This window comes from Leguminivora glycinivorella, chromosome 19 (assembly GCF_023078275.1).
Source record: "Leguminivora glycinivorella isolate SPB_JAAS2020 chromosome 19, LegGlyc_1.1, whole genome shotgun sequence".
NCBI lineage: Eukaryota > Metazoa > Arthropoda > Insecta > Lepidoptera > Tortricidae > Leguminivora > Leguminivora glycinivorella.
In genome coordinates this window covers 4,917,111-4,937,050 of record NC_062989.1, presented here as the reverse complement: position 1 = coordinate 4,937,050, position 19,940 = coordinate 4,917,111, and the positions used below count along the sequence as shown (strand labels likewise).

The 19,940-nt window shown below is 39.4% G+C and overlaps 1 protein-coding gene across 2 annotated transcripts in view; it reads right to left on the bottom strand.

Annotated features, from left to right (window-relative positions):
- Window positions 1-942: 942 nt before the first annotated feature.
- Window positions 943-19,940, bottom strand: part of LOC125236696 (oxysterol-binding protein 1) — a 66,888-nt gene continuing 47,890 nt past the window's right edge. Inside the window, exons 9-16 of one of the 2 annotated variants that reach the window (XM_048143610.1) lie at window positions 19,616-19,727; window positions 18,578-18,764; window positions 13,127-13,214; window positions 11,715-11,888; window positions 8,603-8,791; window positions 7,192-7,334; window positions 6,527-6,659; window positions 943-1,361 (exon numbers count right to left, since the gene is read on the bottom strand). In XM_048143610.1, coding sequence (XP_047999567.1) covers window positions 1,140-1,361; window positions 6,527-6,659; window positions 7,192-7,334; window positions 8,603-8,791; window positions 11,715-11,888; window positions 13,127-13,214; window positions 18,578-18,764; window positions 19,616-19,727 — 1,248 coding nt within the window. In that variant the 3' untranslated portion in view covers window positions 943-1,139. Of the gene's footprint in view, window positions 1,362-6,526; window positions 6,660-7,191; window positions 7,335-8,510; window positions 8,792-11,714; window positions 11,889-13,126; window positions 13,215-18,577; window positions 18,765-19,615; window positions 19,728-19,940 lie in introns of those variants that run through there. The other variant, XR_007178229.1, reaches the window with a different exon arrangement.

Here is a 19,940-nt window from a genome sequence, read left to right as displayed (position 1 = left end):
AAAGATTTTTTTTGGTTTAATGCTCTAAGAAAACTACTGAAATTATTACTTGTAACATTAAATAATTAATAAAAGAGCTGATTTAAAGTAAATACAAACGAACTGTCTTTATATTTTTCATATATTTGTATACTCAAATGTTACTCGTCCCACCCGTCACAAAGCGCTGTCCCACCCGTCACAAGCATTGAGAAGCAAAATTATTTTTGTTTTACGAGTTATTTGCGTAAATTATACTAATACCTAATCTATATAATATCAGGAATTAAATAAAAAATGGTTGTTTAACAAAAGTTTCGTAGTTTCTTACCAATTGCGAATTGTGTAAGTCAAGTCGGAGAGGAGAGGCACTTTGAAGTCCCACCCGTCACACTTCTTATACCATCAATTTCTCATAATAATAATGACATTTTCATATTTTTTTTGATGGTATAGTACGCATTGATTATTCAAGTAATTGATAATGTCATATTTAATACGCTAATTGTTGCCGTTTGGCAGAAATAAAGCAAAATGTAGGCAAAAAAGAGTATAAATATCCCACCCGTCACAATGGAATGACCCTTCAGTCGTTTTAGCAAAAAAAAACCGACGTCGTATAATTAACATTAGCTTTCCTCTTACCAAGATACCTTATGAACTGGTGAACATTCGGAGCATAATATACGAACGAGGTTTCCGAGTTTTCCGACAAGATCTTTAACATTTTCGTATTAATGGATCTCGCCGTGCGGTTTGACAAAAAAAAAAGAATAGAAATTAAAGATCGGCAAAATGTGAGAAAACAGGACGATACTTTTTTGTTGCCGTTTTTTAACTTCTACTTTTTTTGGCAAGCCGTGTAGTATAGACGGTCGATCGAATCCTGACACTGAAAAAAGGCGGCAACCTTTAAAAATGTAGGGCTCTGCGGCTAATCGTTTTCATAAAACGCGCGTTTTCCTAAACCTCGACGTCGACGGAATCATCGACGAGCAATTATAACATCTAAAAATCGATCGAAAATGTAGGGGCCGACGTTTAATTCCGATAGAAAATTATAATCGTGCGCCTCTCTTTAATGGCAAGATTCGGTCGACCGCGTATATATCTGTCGAAGTGTTCTGTCCGCGTAGGTGTGCCTCGCGTGTTCGGTGCGGCTAGAAGATGTCGGGACAGCGCGCCCAGTCCTGGCGCTGCTTGCATTCCCAGTAGGTGTTGTTGTAGAGGTGGCGCAGGTGCGGCTCGCCGGGCGCGGCCGCCTCGCGCGTGAACCACAGCGGCCGCGGCGGCTCGGGCGCCGGCTGGCCGCGCGCCGCCGCCTGCTCCGCCAGCGCCTCCAGCTCGCGCCGCTTGCCGCGCTGCTTCTCCTCCAGCCGCAGCTGTGGAGGAAGCGCACACCTCACTAACCGGTTTAAAAATACCTCCCCTACGCTTCATATTTGCCGTAGAACCCGAACACGAATAACCTCGAACGCGCAAAGCCTCGTCGGGCGGATGACCGATGCGGACGTGCCTGTACCGAAACGAGTCACTCGGCCGAAGAAAACGAGAGCGCTACCTCGGTTAAAACCTACATACGTACGACATACATACGATCACGCCCGTATCCCATAAAGGGGTAGGCGGAACGCGTGAAACTAATAAAACTTCAGTGCCACTCTTGGCAAATAAGGGGTTGAAAGAAAACGAAACTGTGACATTGTGACGGTTAAAACCTACTTTGCCCTTATGACGCCGCCCGCCGTGTGTATAACGGAAAACACGGCAATATAACTATGATAAAAAAAAACGCCTAAGCGCACTCACCGAACAAGACGTGTGTTTGTTTACTCTTGCAGTTTTAAATACGGAAATAATGTAAAACACATATTTTGGCTCACGAAACACCTACAATTTACGAAGAACGACCGAAGTGATTAAATTGTGATAAATCGACAAAAATATTACGACGGAACCGTGAGTTTAATCCAAAACATTATTACACGCAACGGCTTGCTTAGCTTTTTGAAGGCACATTAATTCTACCCGCCAATCAGCGCTCACGATATGACCAGTGTCACAGTCGTTTTTCTACTGCTACATAACACAAGCATGTTTGCTGACTTCACATATACGAGCTGTCATTTTGATGTCCGTATTGGACGTTGAGTAATCGGTCCGAATTGGATTATCGGAGTTTATACTAAAAAAAAATTGTTATTAAATATAAAATACGTAAAAATGGAGTGCAAAGCGTGTCAGAATCTCATTATCAATAACCTTGAGATATTAAAATGTGTTGCATGTAGAGACACATATCACTACGAATGTCTTGGCATGACAAAACTATATTACGTAGAGAATGTTGAAGGCCTCCGACGTATGTGGCGCTGCCCATCATGTGCTAACATTACGACCAGGCGAAAAAACGACAGCACACCAGTTAGACGACAACATGATATTTCTACAATCCAGAATAACACTGACATGTCAATTGATGACCTGCTATCTCATGACGAATCAAAAAGTTTGTTAGGAGATACTCTACGCAGTTATAAACCTGAAAGCCAAAACTGCTTACCGAATGTTACCTTAGAACAGATAAGTAATTTACTGGACCAGAAATTAACCCTAAACAACAATACTATTAAATCGTTAATAACCACGGAAATAAATTCGGCACTTGAGAGACTAACACAGGATTTTATCAAAAAAAATAATGAAATAACATCAAGGCAGGAGAGTTTTAATGAACAACTACAAATTGCTAATAACAAAATAAAGTTTCTAGAAAATGAGAATGAAAAAATCAAAAACCAACTACATGACTTGCAAGCAAATTTAAACACTACACAAATGACAAAAAAATATAATAATGAAAATGAAAAGAAATTTGTACTTTATGGAGTAGACGAATTTTATGGAGAAACAGAGTCGGACATCTGCCTACGAATAGATTCTATATTTGGAGATATTAAATGGATTTATAGATCATGTGAAAAGAGTTGGCAAGAAAGGAAACCGCCGACCCTTGATTGTTGAACTGATCAGCAAACGAATGAAAAACTACGTACTGGATAATGCTTTTTACTTTAGGAATACTGGATATGCCGTATCGGAAGTATTAGATAGTGACGCACTCAAAAAAAGGATGACACTAAGACAAAACCTTATTAATGCACGTAGGGAGGGAAAGCACGCTGTCATTAGAAACAATCGCCTTTTTATAAATGGAGAGGAGTTCATTCAGAAGCCCGATAAAGAATCACATTCGTCTGAATCTCGTAATGGACAAGCCTTGACGCATAGTGAAGAAGCCTTGGTTTCAGAAGATTTCGAGGAAAAAGAGATAGTATCAGACCAAGTAATTCCCAGTAAGAATTTTTTCGTTTATAAACACATATTTTTGCTTCATCAAAATGTAAATGGTTTAATAAATAAATCAGACTTGTTAAGTGTTCATATACAAGAATTTAAGGACTCTAATACGCCTTTGGATGTGTTGTGCTTTACGGAACACAATATGAAAATAGGAGATGAAGCTGAATTGGTTCTTTATAATTATAATTTAGCAGCATGTTTTTCACGAGATAATAGAAACGGTGGTTCATGTATACTTGTTAAGAATAATCATAAATATATAGTTTTAGATATAATTATGAAACACTCAATTGTTAATGTGATCGAATGTTCTGCTATAGAGTTAATTGAGTATGGAATAGTAGTTATTTGCTTTTACAGGGTACCAAAATATGACAAAAAGTCCATTGACATATTTCTTAGTAAACTTGACACTATTTTGTATGAAATTTGTATTCGCAATAATAAGAAGGTAATTATATGTGGGGATTTTAATATATATATATATCAAAGAATACTAAACAGGCTAAGGAATTCAAAAACGTTTTGTGTAGTTATAATCTTAAAATAGGTATAGCAGAACCAACACGTCAGCTCCAATACATGCATTGACAACGTAATTCATAATATCCGAGGGGGAACAGCCAAAGTTATAGACTTAGCAATCTCAGATCATACAGCCCAAATCATGAAATGCCCAGTTAAAAAAACTTGTATACTACGACATTGGTTCGTTATAAAAAGACAGTTTAGCGAGGAGAATATATTCAAGTTCATAGAATGCTTGCAACAGTTAAGTTTTGAGCAGGTCTATAAAACCGAAAATCCGAATAAAGCATTTAACTCTTTCTTCGAGGATTTTAAACTCTTTTATAATTTATGCTTCCCTGTTATAAAATGTAAAGTAACATCATATAATAAGCCGAGGTGGATCACTAAAGGCATAAAAAGGTGCTGTAAACGAAAGAGAGAAATGCTCTGGCAATATAGATTACAACCTAGTGTAAATAACAAAATAAAGTTAAAAAACTATACGCAGCGTCTCAAAAAAATTATCAAGTTAACACAGAAATCACAAAATGACTATTATATACAGAACTCAACCAACAAGTCTAAAGCAACATGGAGCATTATTAACGGACCCAAACTAAGTTATCCAAATGAAGGTATACGGCAGATAAAAGTTGGGGAACAAATGGTAACTAAACCTTTAGATATCGCTCAATCATTCAACAACTACTTTATCGAAAGTATTCACAAAGACGTTAATCGCAGTCAAACCAATGACAATAATAACAGTCGTCCTTGCAACCTAATTAAGAACACGCCTAACTCAATTTTTTTAAGACCGACGAATTCGAATGAAATCCGTGTGATTATAAGTAGTTTAAAAAACACTAACAGTACTGGATATGATGACATATCAACGAAGATCATCAAAAAGTCCTCTAATATTATCACTGATCCACTTTGTTATATTGTAAATCTTTGCATAGAGACCGGCATTTTCCCAGAAATCTTGAAAATAGCTATTGTGAAACCAATTTATAAGAAAGGAGATAAAGAGAACCCCAAGAATTACCGCCCAATAGCATTGCTCTCCAATTTCTCTAAAATAATTGAAAAAGTTATATATAATAGGCTCTATCAATATTTCGAAACAAAAAACTTACTTGCGAATGAACAAAAAGGTTTCCGGAAGAACCGTTCCATAAACATGGCCATCTATGACATGCTAAAATCGGTTATGTTTAATGTAGATAGAAGGATTCCTGTCAGCGCTCTCTACATGGATATGTCAAAGGCATTTGACTTCGTTGATCACAATATTTTACTAGGTAAACTTTTTCAATATGGAGTACGTGGAAATGCGCATGCCTTGATAAAATCTTATCTTGACGGCCGTAAGCAGATAACACAAGTTAGCCAACTATGCGTCAAGTCAAAAACCGAAGTTACATATTCTTCAGATTTTAGAGATATAAAGTACGGGGTACCACAAGGAAGCATCCTGGGGCCCCTACTATTTTTAATATATATAAACGACCTACCTAGAGCTATCGAATTCCCCATGGTCCTCTTTGCGGACGATAGTACCGTAATTTTTTCAGCAGAAAATGCAAATGTTGACATAAGCATCTATCAATCGGACATAAATAGGACTTTAGATATAGTAATTGCATGGCTTGATGATAATAATTTAAAAATAAACCTTGACAAAACTATAATAATGAATTTTGAGCAACGAACTAATAAAATGAACAATTTAACTGACTTAGACTGTAGCATATAATGACACTTTAATAGAGGAAAAGACAACGACAAACTTTTTAGGATTAAGAGTAGATAATAAGTTGACATGGGAAAATCAAGCAGAAATAATTTGTAATAAACTAAACAAATATCACTATGCTCTGTATAACTTACGTAAGTTGGTAAATCAGTCAGCGGTCCTCACATCATATCACGCCTACGTAACCTCAACGTTACGATACGGAATAATGTTCTGGGGAAATTGTTCCGATCGTGAAATGGTATTTAAAAGTCAGAAAAAATGTGTGCGCGCTGTATGTGGTATCCCTCCAACTGATTCTTGTAAACAACATTTCATTAAACTAGGTGTACTGACTTTCCCATGCCTATATATCTATGAAATTGCATGTTATATTAAACAAAATAAAAATCAGTTCCATAGCTTTAACAGTGTACGCCAACAAGGAAAGATTGCAAACACCATATCAACTAAAACGGCATTGTTATCTAAAAGTATTTTTGGAATGGCATCACAAATTTATAATATTTTACCCAATAGTATCTTAAACATAGACAACATCGAACTCTTTAAGAAACGACTATTTACGTTCTTATCACACAAAGCATACTATTCAATCGAAGAATATAAAAGAGACAACACGAGTATTTGAGTATTATTATTAATTACAATTCTTAATTATATAATGTTGAACTGGAATATGTTATGGTTAATAGAAAATATTTGCATTTGTTAAAGAATTACTGATTACTGATATTTGCATGTTACTTATATTTATTAAGTATTTAATGTACTTCACAACCACCAATGAATTTGTATACCTAATGTTGGTAAAACATAGTGATACTAAGAAATTATTTTGTAACAACTATGTACTGTACCTATGTTTAACAAATAAATTGATTGATTGATTGATTGATCATATAATGGTACCTTCTCCGCGTTGGCCTCGTCCCAGAGCCCCTCCTCCATGAGGCGCTGGTCGGGCCGCAGCCGCGAGTCGGTGGGCGCCACGCCGGGCTCCGGCTCGTTCAGCTGCGCCGCCAGCAAAGTGAAGTTGTACCATCTGGAAATAACGACATGTTCTAATAAAAATATGCAAACGACAATTCTTTGTCAAACAGTCTCTTACAGAAAATTTATGACGTAAAACCAGACAGACGATGTCTTTGTATACATGACGGTCTACCATAGACATCACAAAAAAAGATTCGCGCAAGATGGCACTGAAACGACTTTGTCGCCGCTTTTACCTCCTGTCAAAAAGTGCGGCAAACCAAGCGTTTAAACATGGTCGCGCAACAAATGATAAAAACATCAGGCCGTCTCCCTATCGCACTTACAAATAGTGCGATAAAGACTTCCTGATGTTTTATCATTTATCGCGCGACCATGCTTGCCTGCCAAGCCTCAGCATTCGTGGTCAACGGAAGACAAATGAAAAAGTGGAAGATAAGTGTCAGGGATTTTTATTTTCTGAATAACTAACGCGCTAAGCAAAATAACAAGAACCACAACGCCAATCTTAAGATGACCGTTTTTTTTTCCACCGAGCTAACAAGCTATCCCACGAAGTACCATAATACAAGTATACGTACTTGTCAGAGTCGGGCGGTGTGTCGATGCGCTGCCAGGCGACGGTGAACTTGCCGGTCTTGCAGACCGTGTTGTCTGGGGACGCGCTGGTCACGGGCGCCACTTCTACCCGGCTGTCCCAATGTCCTTGTAGCACGTAGCGAGGCTGCGAACAGAGGATAGGCGTTAAACATCATCTACGTCTGTAGGTAAACTTCATAGAACTCCCAAGATAACAGCCAAGAAAAGATATATTATGGAATCGCAATTAAATATTTAGCCTAAAATAACCTAACCACAATATTAAAATTTTGAAAAAACTTCCGACCGCGACATAGTAGACCGATTTTCATGAAACATGGCTAAAAACACACCCGCTATCAAACTAAATTCCTATTTAAGTTGACGCGCGCAGGAGGGCAGGCGGATTTGCCTCTATACTTTTGACAGGCGCTACATACTTCAACGCCACGGCTGGGCTCACAACTTTAAATTCCGTCATAACTTTTTTCTGCTACGCCAAAAAAATTTGAAAAAAATATATTGACAGGTACCAAATAGGTATTAAATATTGACTAAGATATCAATTAGTAGTGTTGTCTAGAACTATGTAAACCAAAAATGGTCCAGACATCCTGACGTCAGAATGTCTGGCCACTTTATTCGCTCGATTTTTCGATATCAGTGGAGGTACCAAATATATGTACTCAGGTACCAAATAGTATCAAATAGGTACTAAATTTTAGTATGTACTAAACATCAAATATCTGTAGTGGTCCAGGGGTCCTGACGCTCACTCTGTCGTACCAATACTGAGGAGCGATAGAGTGAACATATGTCACTTAGGGCAAGCCAGGATAGCGTTTCATTGTCAGACCTAGCGGAAAATCTTGGCCAGGTGCCCTGATCCAAGAGTCTTTAGCTTTGTGTAGACATTTAGATTTAGCCTTATACGAGTTTTATTACATTGCGGTATTTGATGGCTGTGCAAAATTGTATGTAACCTCAACAGCTCGCAATGTAACTAAAATTGCATGCAAGTTCGCACGCCGTCTAAATCAGGCCTTAGTCTCGAGTGTCATTATTATATGCCTGCGCATGCTAAGATAGATAGATAAAAACTTTATTGCATAAAAATATCATGACAAACAAAAATTAAGTACTAGAATATAACTCAGGTCTACAGAACTAATTACTAGCTTATTATTTGACGATTTAGGTTTGTTTTATCACGACACAATTGCGAGAAGGCGTCGACTCAGCATGTGCTGCTGCATTGCTGTCGCAAGTGCCACAGCGCTGGTATTCTGTCGGGACCTAGCGGTGCGCTATCATCACTCACCACGCCGTTGGGGTCCTTGATGACGCCGGTGACCTTGCGCTGCGTGTCCTTGCTGCAGTAGCCGCAGGGCTGGTGCTCGAGGAGACACTCACCACGCCGTTGGGGTCCTTGATGACGCCGGTGACCTTGCGCTGCGTGTCCTTGCTGAAGTAGCCGTAGGGCTGGTACTTGAGGTGGGCGACGTAGCCGGCCGCGGCGCCCGCCTCGCCGATTATGTCCATGTCTCCGTGGTTGTCCACCCACAGCTTGCCCACGATTATGTTGTGGACTGTCGTTGTCACCTGCCGGAAATACACTCGATTAATAATTAGTAGAGACAGTTTTTCTAGATATTATGAAAATACATCTATAATCACATCAGGCTCCCATGAGTCGTGGCAAATGCCGGGATAACGCAAGAAGCAATCACATCACGATAGATTATTTTGTCTAATTATAAGGTAATGTAAATTAATGGATGAGTTTATTTGACAAATACTGAAAAAGAAGAGTTGCTCAAATATTTTAACGATAAGTTCATCATCATATGGGCAATGGGGAAAACTTAAATATGTTCCTAAAATTCTAATTATTAACCGTTGAAGTTTAAGACCAAAATAAACTTAAGTAAATACGAGAATACAGGTGTAGTATGTAGTGCATAATTGTTTTCCATCGTATGTCCTCGGAAACGTTCGTATTTGTCGTTCTAGTTCGGTCGACGTTAGTGCCTGTAGGCCTGTACTGAGACCGACTGAAATAGCATGACACGTTCGTAAGCTTCCATAATACGAAGGAAAAACATTTCGGAGTGGTCCTGTACAGGTTGATTCACGAAAGCTGGCATGAATGGAATGAACAGAACTTTGAATGTATGTGTGACACCTGTATCGACATACAGTCGGTAACTGGCAAGAGCTACCATTTTATTAGTTAATCTGTGACACACATGCATGTTTCCATTTACTCGCTCGTTCCATTCGTGCCAACTCTTGGACTAGTGAATTGACCAGTATCGGTAATGTCAACAAATCTAGGTACTAATGTTAGTGTTGTGTAGTAACCCTATTATCCCAGGAGTACTTGTTCCCGCTCCGCTTGAAGGTCATGGTCCGGCAGCAGTGCGGCTGGACGTTGATGAGCTGCCCGCGGAACTTGCTGGCGAACGAGTACACCTGCACCACGCTCCACGGCCCGCCGTCGCAGTGCGTCGCCGACGCCGGCGGGTGGTGGCACACCTGCACTTAGCCTGGTTCTATGTACCTGGTGTTTGCCCCTACTGATACTTACTGCTAGATACACCTAGCTACATTCCATGAAGACCAAATGACAGGTTGTTACTACGTATCTGGCGTTTGATCCTACTGATACTAAGCCTACTCTACTCCAGTAAGACCAAATGACAACCATAGGTGTATTAACCGCATAAGTTTTCCAAGACCCTGACGCACATAAATAATTACCAAAAGGTACCATATTGTTACCCTTGAATCAGTTTACGAGAATAGTCTGGAACGCTCATTTAAGACCTTTGCAACCAGTGGAATTAGTGTTCTGAGACCAACCTCAAGAGCAACTCGGAGGATTTGTTCCGCGGCGAGAAGGACATCATCCACTGGAGTTTCACGAAGCGCAACGCAGCGAACGACGAGAGTATGGTCATTAATTTCTTTTGGAACAGGAAACCGCAGCGGTAGGCGAAGGTACCCTATAAGTGTCAAGACATCTGCCTCGTGCACTGACTCGCCTCGCGTTGGCTACCGCTTGCGAATTTTCCGTCGTGTCGTGTACGCTGCGTGGAGGTTATCGATGATGTGGCTGGATGGCTTGTGCGCTGGTGGCAGGATGCGAATGAGCTGGCTGCCCTGGTCTACTATTGGCGCTATATATAGCGGGCTAACGTTGTAGCGCGTGTTGTACTCGTTGCCGGAGTGGTGGAAGCGCAGCCAGCGCCAGCGGTCGGCCAGGATGCGGATGATCTGGCCGCGGAACACGCTGCTCCACGCGTGCTGCTGCGCGGAGCTCCACGCCGCGCTGTCGAAGTGCATGGCCATCGTCGGCGGGTGGTGCACCACCTGTCACCGCCACTTTATACTCACCTTTAGGTTGCGCTTAGTATTTTAGTGCACCTTAGGGCTAAAAGCAAGTATACTACGTAGATAATAAAGTAACAAAAAAATTATAAGACTAAGTCAGAATGGAGTGATTCTATACAACTTTTATTACCAGCAAGAGAGAATGCTCTATTTAAGTATGTTTAGTTCCTCCAATACGATATCAAAATGTTTGGTATTCTTGCCCGGCAAGCGTCTGTCACCCGACTTTCGATGTTTTCAGCAAAATGCTTACTTCAGCACAATACTTAAGATATTTATTTCTATTTTATAGGTACTTGCTTTTAGCCGTAAGGCCAAATGCGAGATATTGAAGTCCAGTTACTTACATTCGTGGTCGTTGTAGCAGCGAATTGAACTCATTGATTTTTACACTGTCTAAATTCTCACAAATACAATACAGCACGGCTTTTAGACATTTTACACTTCCCATTTGGCCTTACGAGAATATTCAATATAACGAATATGAATAATAGCAATGTCTAAAGTGAAGACGTTTGATAAGTAACGTGAACACTGAGGTCATGCTATCTACCTACCTACCTATTAGTTTGTTCCACCGCCCGCTTACTTCCCGTTCCATACCATATCTGTCAGATACCATACTTGCCTAACTCCCCGCACATTGAAATTGTTTTGACATAAGTATAAATTGTTACCGTGACACCTGGATCGTACTTTAAGTACTTAAATTGCCGACCGGAATTGATAACTCACAATTGTGTCGCTTAACTTCAAACCTGGGTGAATCCATTCTGCTTTAAGATTGAATATATAAAAAATATCATATGATCTGAAAGATAATCAACCTTATAGCAGAATGGATTTACCCAGTTTTGAAGTTAAGCGACACAATTTATCGTGTTGAGTGTTGAAGTAATTATGTTGCATGTCGATTTGTGTCGCCTGAAATCATCGTAGGTCACTACGGAACGCGCAAAAATATATCAGCAACTTTCGTGCCGCAGATTCACATATATGTATCACAAGAGCTGACTTACAAGACATGTAGTATCGTGTATGTGTGTGCAACTTTCTCCAGGTTTCAACGACCTGCAGGTACTTGGTGGTCATGGTGAACTCCTGCCAGCATGTGTGTGTGTGCGTGTACCTTCCTCCAGGTGTACTTGTTGCCCTGGCTGGGGAAGCAGGCGGCGGCGGCGCCGAGCGGCACCACCTGCAGGTACTTCCCGCGGAACTTGGTGGTCATGGTGAACTCCTGCCAGCACTGCCAGCCCGCCGCGCCCTCGCAGTGCTGCGCCACCATGGGCGGGTGGTGCGACACCTGCCCCACGACATCACTTTAGTGGACGGCCGAAACGGGGGTACGTTCCAAAACGAGATATGGTCGGTCCAAATATTTTACAGGTAGCGCCAACTTAGGTTTTTGCCTTTTAGTCTTACGAATTTGTGCTAAATTCTTATTTTTTGTTTAAATTGTATGACAATTATAACAAAACTCTTAGTAAAAATTTCGAGACAGGTAAAACCTATGCAAGTAAACCCAACGTCAACCCCATCGTCGCGTAAAATTATTGTGAGCAAACAAATAAGATTTCAAAAATAAATCGACCTTTAAATATACTCGCACAATCACAGCGCAGATTGGGGTTAGGACGATTGGACTCGTTTCAGAACATACCTATAAATAATTATTTGAATATTTTTGTAATTTGGAAAAGGTGTGGGGCGAGTGCTGGAGGAGTGAGGATAGGCGGGGACGGGCAGTGAGGGACGAGGGAGGAAACGGGCGAGGAAGAGCGGGATGGAACATCAGGGGATTTGGTAATTATGTACAAAACATTTTTGTAGCCTGAAACTCACTAGGCCGCAGTTTGTGCTGTTTTTTGCCAGTCTTCTGTTGAGTTTAATTGTTCAACATTATCATATAAATGGTCTTGTGAGTTTAAAGTTACAAAATGAAGTAATATTTTATTACATATTGATATGCCACTGACCACACTTTCTAAACATCCTATATGTAATTAATAGACTGGATCCTGTTGTCCACTAGTTGTCTTCGGAAAGAGCTCGAACAATGTGATTATGTTATTATTTACTAGTAATTACTGTCGAAAACCTGCAACGATTTATTTGTAATAAAGGAGTATGACCAGTGGCATAGTCTACTTATAGTGATAGGTAACATTTATAAAACAAAACCTTACAACTTCTTGTGCTTTATTGAGCAAATTCAATTAAAAGTCAAAATTCTGACTGTTGTCAAACAAACTGTTACTAAAGGCGCAATGACATTGCGTCGTTCAAGTAATGTGGTCGCAATTTGTTTCATACTACTTGTTTGAAATAAATCCAGTGACCGCATTAGGTGAACGACGCAGTGTAACTGCGCCCTAAGGTACAAGAGGCTTTTTAGGCCTTCCAATTGTAACGAATTCTTGTTTCAAGTGTGGCCTTTTTAGTTATTTTGGGCGGTAAGATATCAAACTAAAAGGACATTTGACAGCAGTCAGATTTTGTAAATGATAATAAACAGCCATTCTGGTTAGTATGAAGAGTTACCTGTTCTGAGATACACCGCCAGCCGAGGTCTGACATTCTGTCGCACTCGTAAGTCTCGCCGAGCAACGGGTTGAAGGGTTTATTCGTTCTGCAACAACAACCAGGTTTAATACTAACAATAAAAATCAACAATAAATTATAATGAAGCTTCTGCATTCATCATCACAATAATTTGGTAATAAATCAAAATCATATGTCATTCAGAAATACACAAAAATGGGTTTAATATGATAACAGTAAAATTGGAACATGGCGCAGGTCAGGCAGGTATTACTCCGATAGACGATTTTTGTACCAGTCGTAACATGTCAAAAGTCTCAAGCTATATTCGATCTAAAGTGAATGATGAGTGCTTTTTGGAGCGAACGCCGACTAAAAACCGAGGCGACGGTCCTTTTACGCATACCCAAACATTTTTGTGTGTCTTGCTCTTCGGAACTTAACTGCTAGTATACCTTTTTTTGCTGACCGACCGTTCCTTTCTTCCGCCTGGCGAGAAGGTGGAAACTTGGGATCCAGATCATTTCACCATAGCGCTCTCCGAATCTTATCAATGAATTAAAAATCGAAATAAGATGTCATATATTAAAGAAAAAATGACGAGCACCACCAGTGGCGAAGGCCGGATTCGAACCGGCGTCTTTTAGCAATCCGGGCCAAACGCCATGAACCCCTAGGCCACCTCGCCACAGCGGAAGCCGTCGAAATTTCTCTTCTAAATGTCATCTTTGTAAGACTAGGCGTCTTTTGACCAACTCTAAGGGCAAGCAGTAGGTGCTTGCACCTCCTATACGAAACCTTTACAGGTTTACGATATAGCTAGAGAGACTGGTGCTGCCATCTACACTATGTAACATAATTGCCGAAGATAAATCCTACGGCTTATACATTACCTTCTATAGTACCTTTAATTTTCATGGTGTTTATTTTTAAAAAAACCGGCCAAGAGCGTGTCGGGCCACGCTCAGTGTAGGGTTCCGTAGTTTTCCGTTTTTTTCTCATAAACTACTGAACCTATCAAGTTCACAATAATTTTCCTAGAAAGTCTTTAGAAAGTTCTACTTTTGTGATTTTTTTCATATTTTTTAAACATATGGTTCAAAAGTTAGAGGGGGGGGGACGCACTTTTTTTTCCTTTAGGAGCGATTATTTCCGAAAATAAAAATATTATCTAAAAACGATCTTAGCAAACCCTTATTCATTTTTAAATACCTATCCAACAATATATCACACGTTAGGGTTGGAATGAAAAAAAAATTCAGCCCCCACTTGTGTGTGTGTGGATTGAGTGAGCACCTTCCGAAAATAAAAAAAAATACTCTGATCATTTAGTAAAAGTTCTAAAACAATTGTAAAACGAATCTCTGAATTTGTAAAAAGATAAATCAAAAGATACAGCCATTAACATGTGCTCACTCAGTTCTCACAAACTACCAACGAAAACAGTGAATATATTCATTTACCATATAATATTTATATACTAACATTTAGTAAAAAATAGGCCAACCTACCTCTATAAATATTAGATCACCTAGTGACGTATTAAATTTTTTACAAATAGTTTCTTATGCTCACTCAATCCACACACTTTTGAAAAGCCGAATTTTGATGAAAAACATAAGATTTAGACCGCTATTATATGTGTATAGTTTAGTAAAAGTGAAATGGGAATTTGTAAAATACAAAACGAACCACTAACGTGTCAGGTTTTTTTATAATAAATTTTTGTAAGTGCTCACTCAGTCCACACGTTTTGAGAAAGTTAAAAATGTAAATATCTTACGATTTGTAGCACCTAAGACACTCGAAAGTACTTCAACATTTAGTAAAAATTTTTACTAAATATCCACCATCTAATATTTTATATTCGTTGTCTGGTTTTAAAGATATTCAGACATAACTTTTCTTATACAAATGTATCAAGTGGGGTGACCACACTATGTCGGCTCCTGATTTTCCCCACCTTCCCATTGTCATATTGAGATTGGGGAGTTTCGTTCAATTTTGATAATAGTTTACCGGATTTGTAAGTGGGAGCGAGAAAAGAATAACTATTTCTCGCTCCCACTTACAAATCCGGTACGCTCATCTGTTAGCGCGATTAGATTACCAGGTTCTGGTTTCTTACTAGTGAAGTATTATATTCTTTGTTTCTTACCAATTATCATTCATGTCCTTTCTAATGCATGCATGTCGATATGGTTATTATCTTTACGTCGATAAAAATTAAACAATACACATCATCACTAGGCCAAGAACATAACCTAAAAACAGTTTGCAGATGGAGAATTAATATGGTATTAGTTTAATATTATCAAAATTGAACGAAGGAAACTCCCCAATCTCAATATGACAATGGGAAGGTGGGGAAAATCAAGAGCCGACATAGTGTGGTCACCCTACTTGATACATTTGTATGAGAAAAGTTATGTCTGAATATCTTTAAAACCAGACAACGAATATAAAATATTAGATGGTGGATATTTAGTAAAAATTTTTACTAAATGTTGAAGTACTTTCAACTGTCTTAGGTGCTACAAATCGTAAGATATTTACATTTTTAACTTTCTCAAAACGTGTGGACTGAGTGAGCACTTACAAAAATTTATTATAAAAAAACCTGACACGTTAGTGGTTCGTTTTGTATTTTACAAATTCCCATTTCACTTTTACTAAACTATACACATATAATAGCGGTCTAAATCTTATGTTTTTCATCAAAATTCGGCTTTTCAAAAGTGTGTGGATTGAGTGAGCATAAGAAACTATTTGTAAAAAATTTAATACGTCACTAGGTGATCTAATATTTATAGAGGTAGGTTGGCCTATTTTTTACTAAATGTTAGTATATAAATATTATATGTTAAATGAATATATTCACTGTTTTCATTGGTGGTTTGTGAGAACTGAGTGAGCACATGTTAATGGCTGTATCTTTTGATTTATCTTTTTACAAATTCAGAGATTCGTTTTACAATTGTTTTAGAACTTTTACTAAATGATCAGCATATTTTTTTTTATTTTCGGAAGGTGCTCACTCAATCCACACACACACCCCCCACTTTACATGTAGGGGGGGGTACCCTAATAAAACATTTTTTTCCATTTTTTATTTTTGCACTTTGTCGGCGTGATTCATATACATATTGGTACCAAATTTCAGCTTTCTAGTGCTAACGGTTACTGAGATTATCCGCGGACGGACGGACGGACGGACGGACAGACAGACATGGCGAAACTATAAGGGTTCCTAGTTGACTACGGAACCCTAAAAAGGAAGTGGTATTCGTAACCGCTATTCGATACCGGTAATGCTCTTAAATGGATCACCAGCATTAATGTTACACCCTGTATACGCAACTATGGGAACAAATCAAATTATTTTAAAATTAAAATAGTAGTGTGACTACATAAAAACACAAATCAAAATATGTATTTGTTAATAGTACATTACTACAGAGGCCGGGACAAAGGCAACCCTTTTCTCAAACATGGTATGAAATAAATAAGTCTACTGAAAATAGTAACTTTGGATGGCTGTATCTCCTAAACGGTGCGTCGTAGCGCAAAAATAATCGAATTTTCGTTCCCCTTTGATACCTCGTATACGCTTATAAAAAAACAAAAAGTGAAAAAAAAACGAAAAAAAAAAAAACGAAAAAAATTTTTTTTGTATGAAAACGCACCCAAAATCAAAAATTGTCTAGGGCCCGTACCAGTTGCAGTCGGCACGTCTATAAAGCCCCTTATAGTTTTTTTTTAATTGGCTAAATACCTGGATGTTATGTCACAATTATCTGTGTTTGGAAATTAAAAAAGAAGACTTTGCCGGCCTTGGCCTGCAAGGTTTGTATGAAATTCCATTATCTATCAATCGTCCGAGCCGCACCTGCAACGTCATACTTCGCTGCCAATTATAAGGCACATAACATCAATATTTCATACCATGTTTGAGAAAAATAATTTGATTTGTTCCCATAGTTGCGTATAGATGGCAGCACCAGTCTCTCTAGCTATATCGTAAACCTGTAAAGGTTTCGTATAGGAGGTGCAAGCACCTACTGCTTGCCCTTAGAGTTGGTCAAAAGACGCCTAGTCTTACAAAGATGACATTTAGAAGAGAAATTTCGATGGCTTCCGCTGTGGCGAGGTGGCCTAGGGGTTCATGGCGTTTGGCCCGGATTGCTAAAAGACGCCGGTTCGAATCCGGCCTTCGCCACTGGTGGTGCTCGTCATTTTTTCTTTAATATATGACATCTTATTTCGATTTTTAATTTATATTATTTATTTAGTGTGACTACATAAAAACACAAATCAAAATATTTGTTAAAATAATTTGATTTGTTCCCATAGTTGCTTATCAATGAACTTAATGAATCAGAACGAGAGCGAATGAGTATGCGTCGCGCTCTCGACACGTAAAGGCGGGGTCGTTACTCTTGAGAAAGGTTCTCGGAAATGGATCGAAACATGTCGAACGTTATATCAACTTAGGTAACACGTGAGTAACCCGCTTAAAATATTTTTTAAGTATGTTTGAGTCTCACGGGAGTTTTATAGTTAAAATCGATTCCTTTTCGTACAGGGCCTGAGTGCATGCTCATATTGGGCGTGCGGCGTGCATGTCAATCAATTGAAGTTCATACAAGTGTCCTGAGTCGACGCTGTATAGTATAGCGTGCACGGCGAGCCCGCCCCGCCGACCGCGCGTCTACTCAGACCTTACACTAAGTGCGTTTTCAGATTATCCGATCCGATATCGGATGTAGGACTGATATCCTAAACATTGAAGCTGCCATCTTTGATTTTTACAAGCTTTTATTCAACTTGCTTTGTCAGTGTGTTAGTTTGGGTCAAAACGACGCTAAATTTGACCCACTTCCCGGTTTCCGATAGAGCTGAAATTTTGCACACATACGTAAATCACGTGACAATGTAATATTATGGTATCATGGTGCTGATCTGATGATGGAGCAGAAAGGTAGTCATAGGAACTCTGTTATGAACTGTCGTATCCCCATCGAGTAAGGGGTTTTTAGAAACGTCTCGGAGAGCAGTAGATGACTGTTGAAAGGAAGGTACAGTCGGCGATAAAAGCTTGTGCCAAAAATGATTTTTTTGCAATAGTACATTGTGCAACAAGGGGAGGAAGTTGAATATTACTAACGAGAGTAAGTTAAATCGCGACAGCTTGCCGGAGCGATTTAAAGACTCGAGTTAGTAATATTCATACTCCCCGAGTTACAGACAATGTTTTTATCACACTCGCAATGTAAATAAATATGTAAATAAATGTAAAAAAGTTAAGTATGGTACAAGAAATTTCATTATTCCCTTGGGAGAACGATTTTTCTATAACTCACGCTCCGCCTGCGTTCAATAGCACATTTAAAGTGCGGGTGTGATGACAAAAAGCTTATTGCCTTTGAAATGAATAGTGGCAGTAGGTACCTGCAGGCCGTGGTGGCGTACGCGGACACGGTGAAGGCGGCCACGTAGGCGAGCTGCTGCGCCGGGTCGCTGAACCGCGCCGCCTCGTCCAGCACGGACGAGTACTCGTAGTCCTCCGCCAGCCGCTGCAGCATCGACAGCGGCTCGCTGAAGTTCACCGGGATCGGGATTTTTGATAATTCTTTTCCTGTGAACAAAGGGAGGTTTAGTATTTGCGTGAGGAACATTTTCAGAAAGATTTTCACACTGTAATCATAAGATAAGCAAGCATTGCTCTCGACTGGATGCAAGCCGTGGCCCCGGGCGCCCTGTCCACTCATGGAAGCGATCCGTCATAAATGAGCTACGAGCGGCTGGTTTGAGCTGAAGCGAGGCCACGAGGGTCGCTGAAGATAGGTAGGCGGTTAAGTTTATTGTTACTGTTTTCTAAGTATAAAAGTTTTCCGATATTGTAGCGATACACGGAAAAACAGCGTCGTACAGCCACTTTGAAACATATTTTTGGATCTGAGAAGTTTCTGTTCTCACCCTATAATAACTTTCTTGGTTGAGACAAACTTGAGAAGCTAATGAACAGAATTTCTAAATTCTTATCGATGTTTGGACAACTACAGTTATTACGAGAAACGAAGTCGTTCCACTGGGCGCCCGTGAAACACGCATTTCATTCAACTGCTTGCCAGCTATCGAAAGCGTGATGCGCGGTACGCAATCCGGTACCCATAATAAATAATAAATAAATAAATATTATAGGACATTCTTACACAGATTGACTGAATCCCATGGTAAGCTCAAGAAGGCTTGTGTTATGGGTACTCAGACAACGATATATAATATACATAGAAAACATCCATGACTCAGGAACAAATATCTGTGTTTATCACACAAATAAATGCCCTTACCGATCACGGGACCGCGGCGTAGCACTCACTACCGACTAGGCCAAACTGGTCGTCAAAGAAATTTCTATGTAAGGAATCTTTAAAATCCAAGAATGACTTTAGGAATAGCAAGATTTGGAGGTCTACAACGACTTACCTATGCAGTTCTTCATGATGGACCAGAGGCTGAGCGGGTAGTTGGGCTTGTCGGGCACGCGGGTGCGCCGCGGGTGCCCGTCCACCATCGACACCACTTGGGACACGTGCGGCTGTAGACAAACAATTATTACATTATTTCCCATTGGATAATTATCAAATAGCGTTATTATTATTGCTTTTTTTCACGATAGAGCTTAAATTTTTATTTTGTAGAACCCATACTCCCGATGTAATTTCTATATCTAGGTACTTTCATGCAGATAATATAGGTAGAAAGCTAGAAACATGATTGAGATGTAAACAAGATTATTTGTGCATTTAGG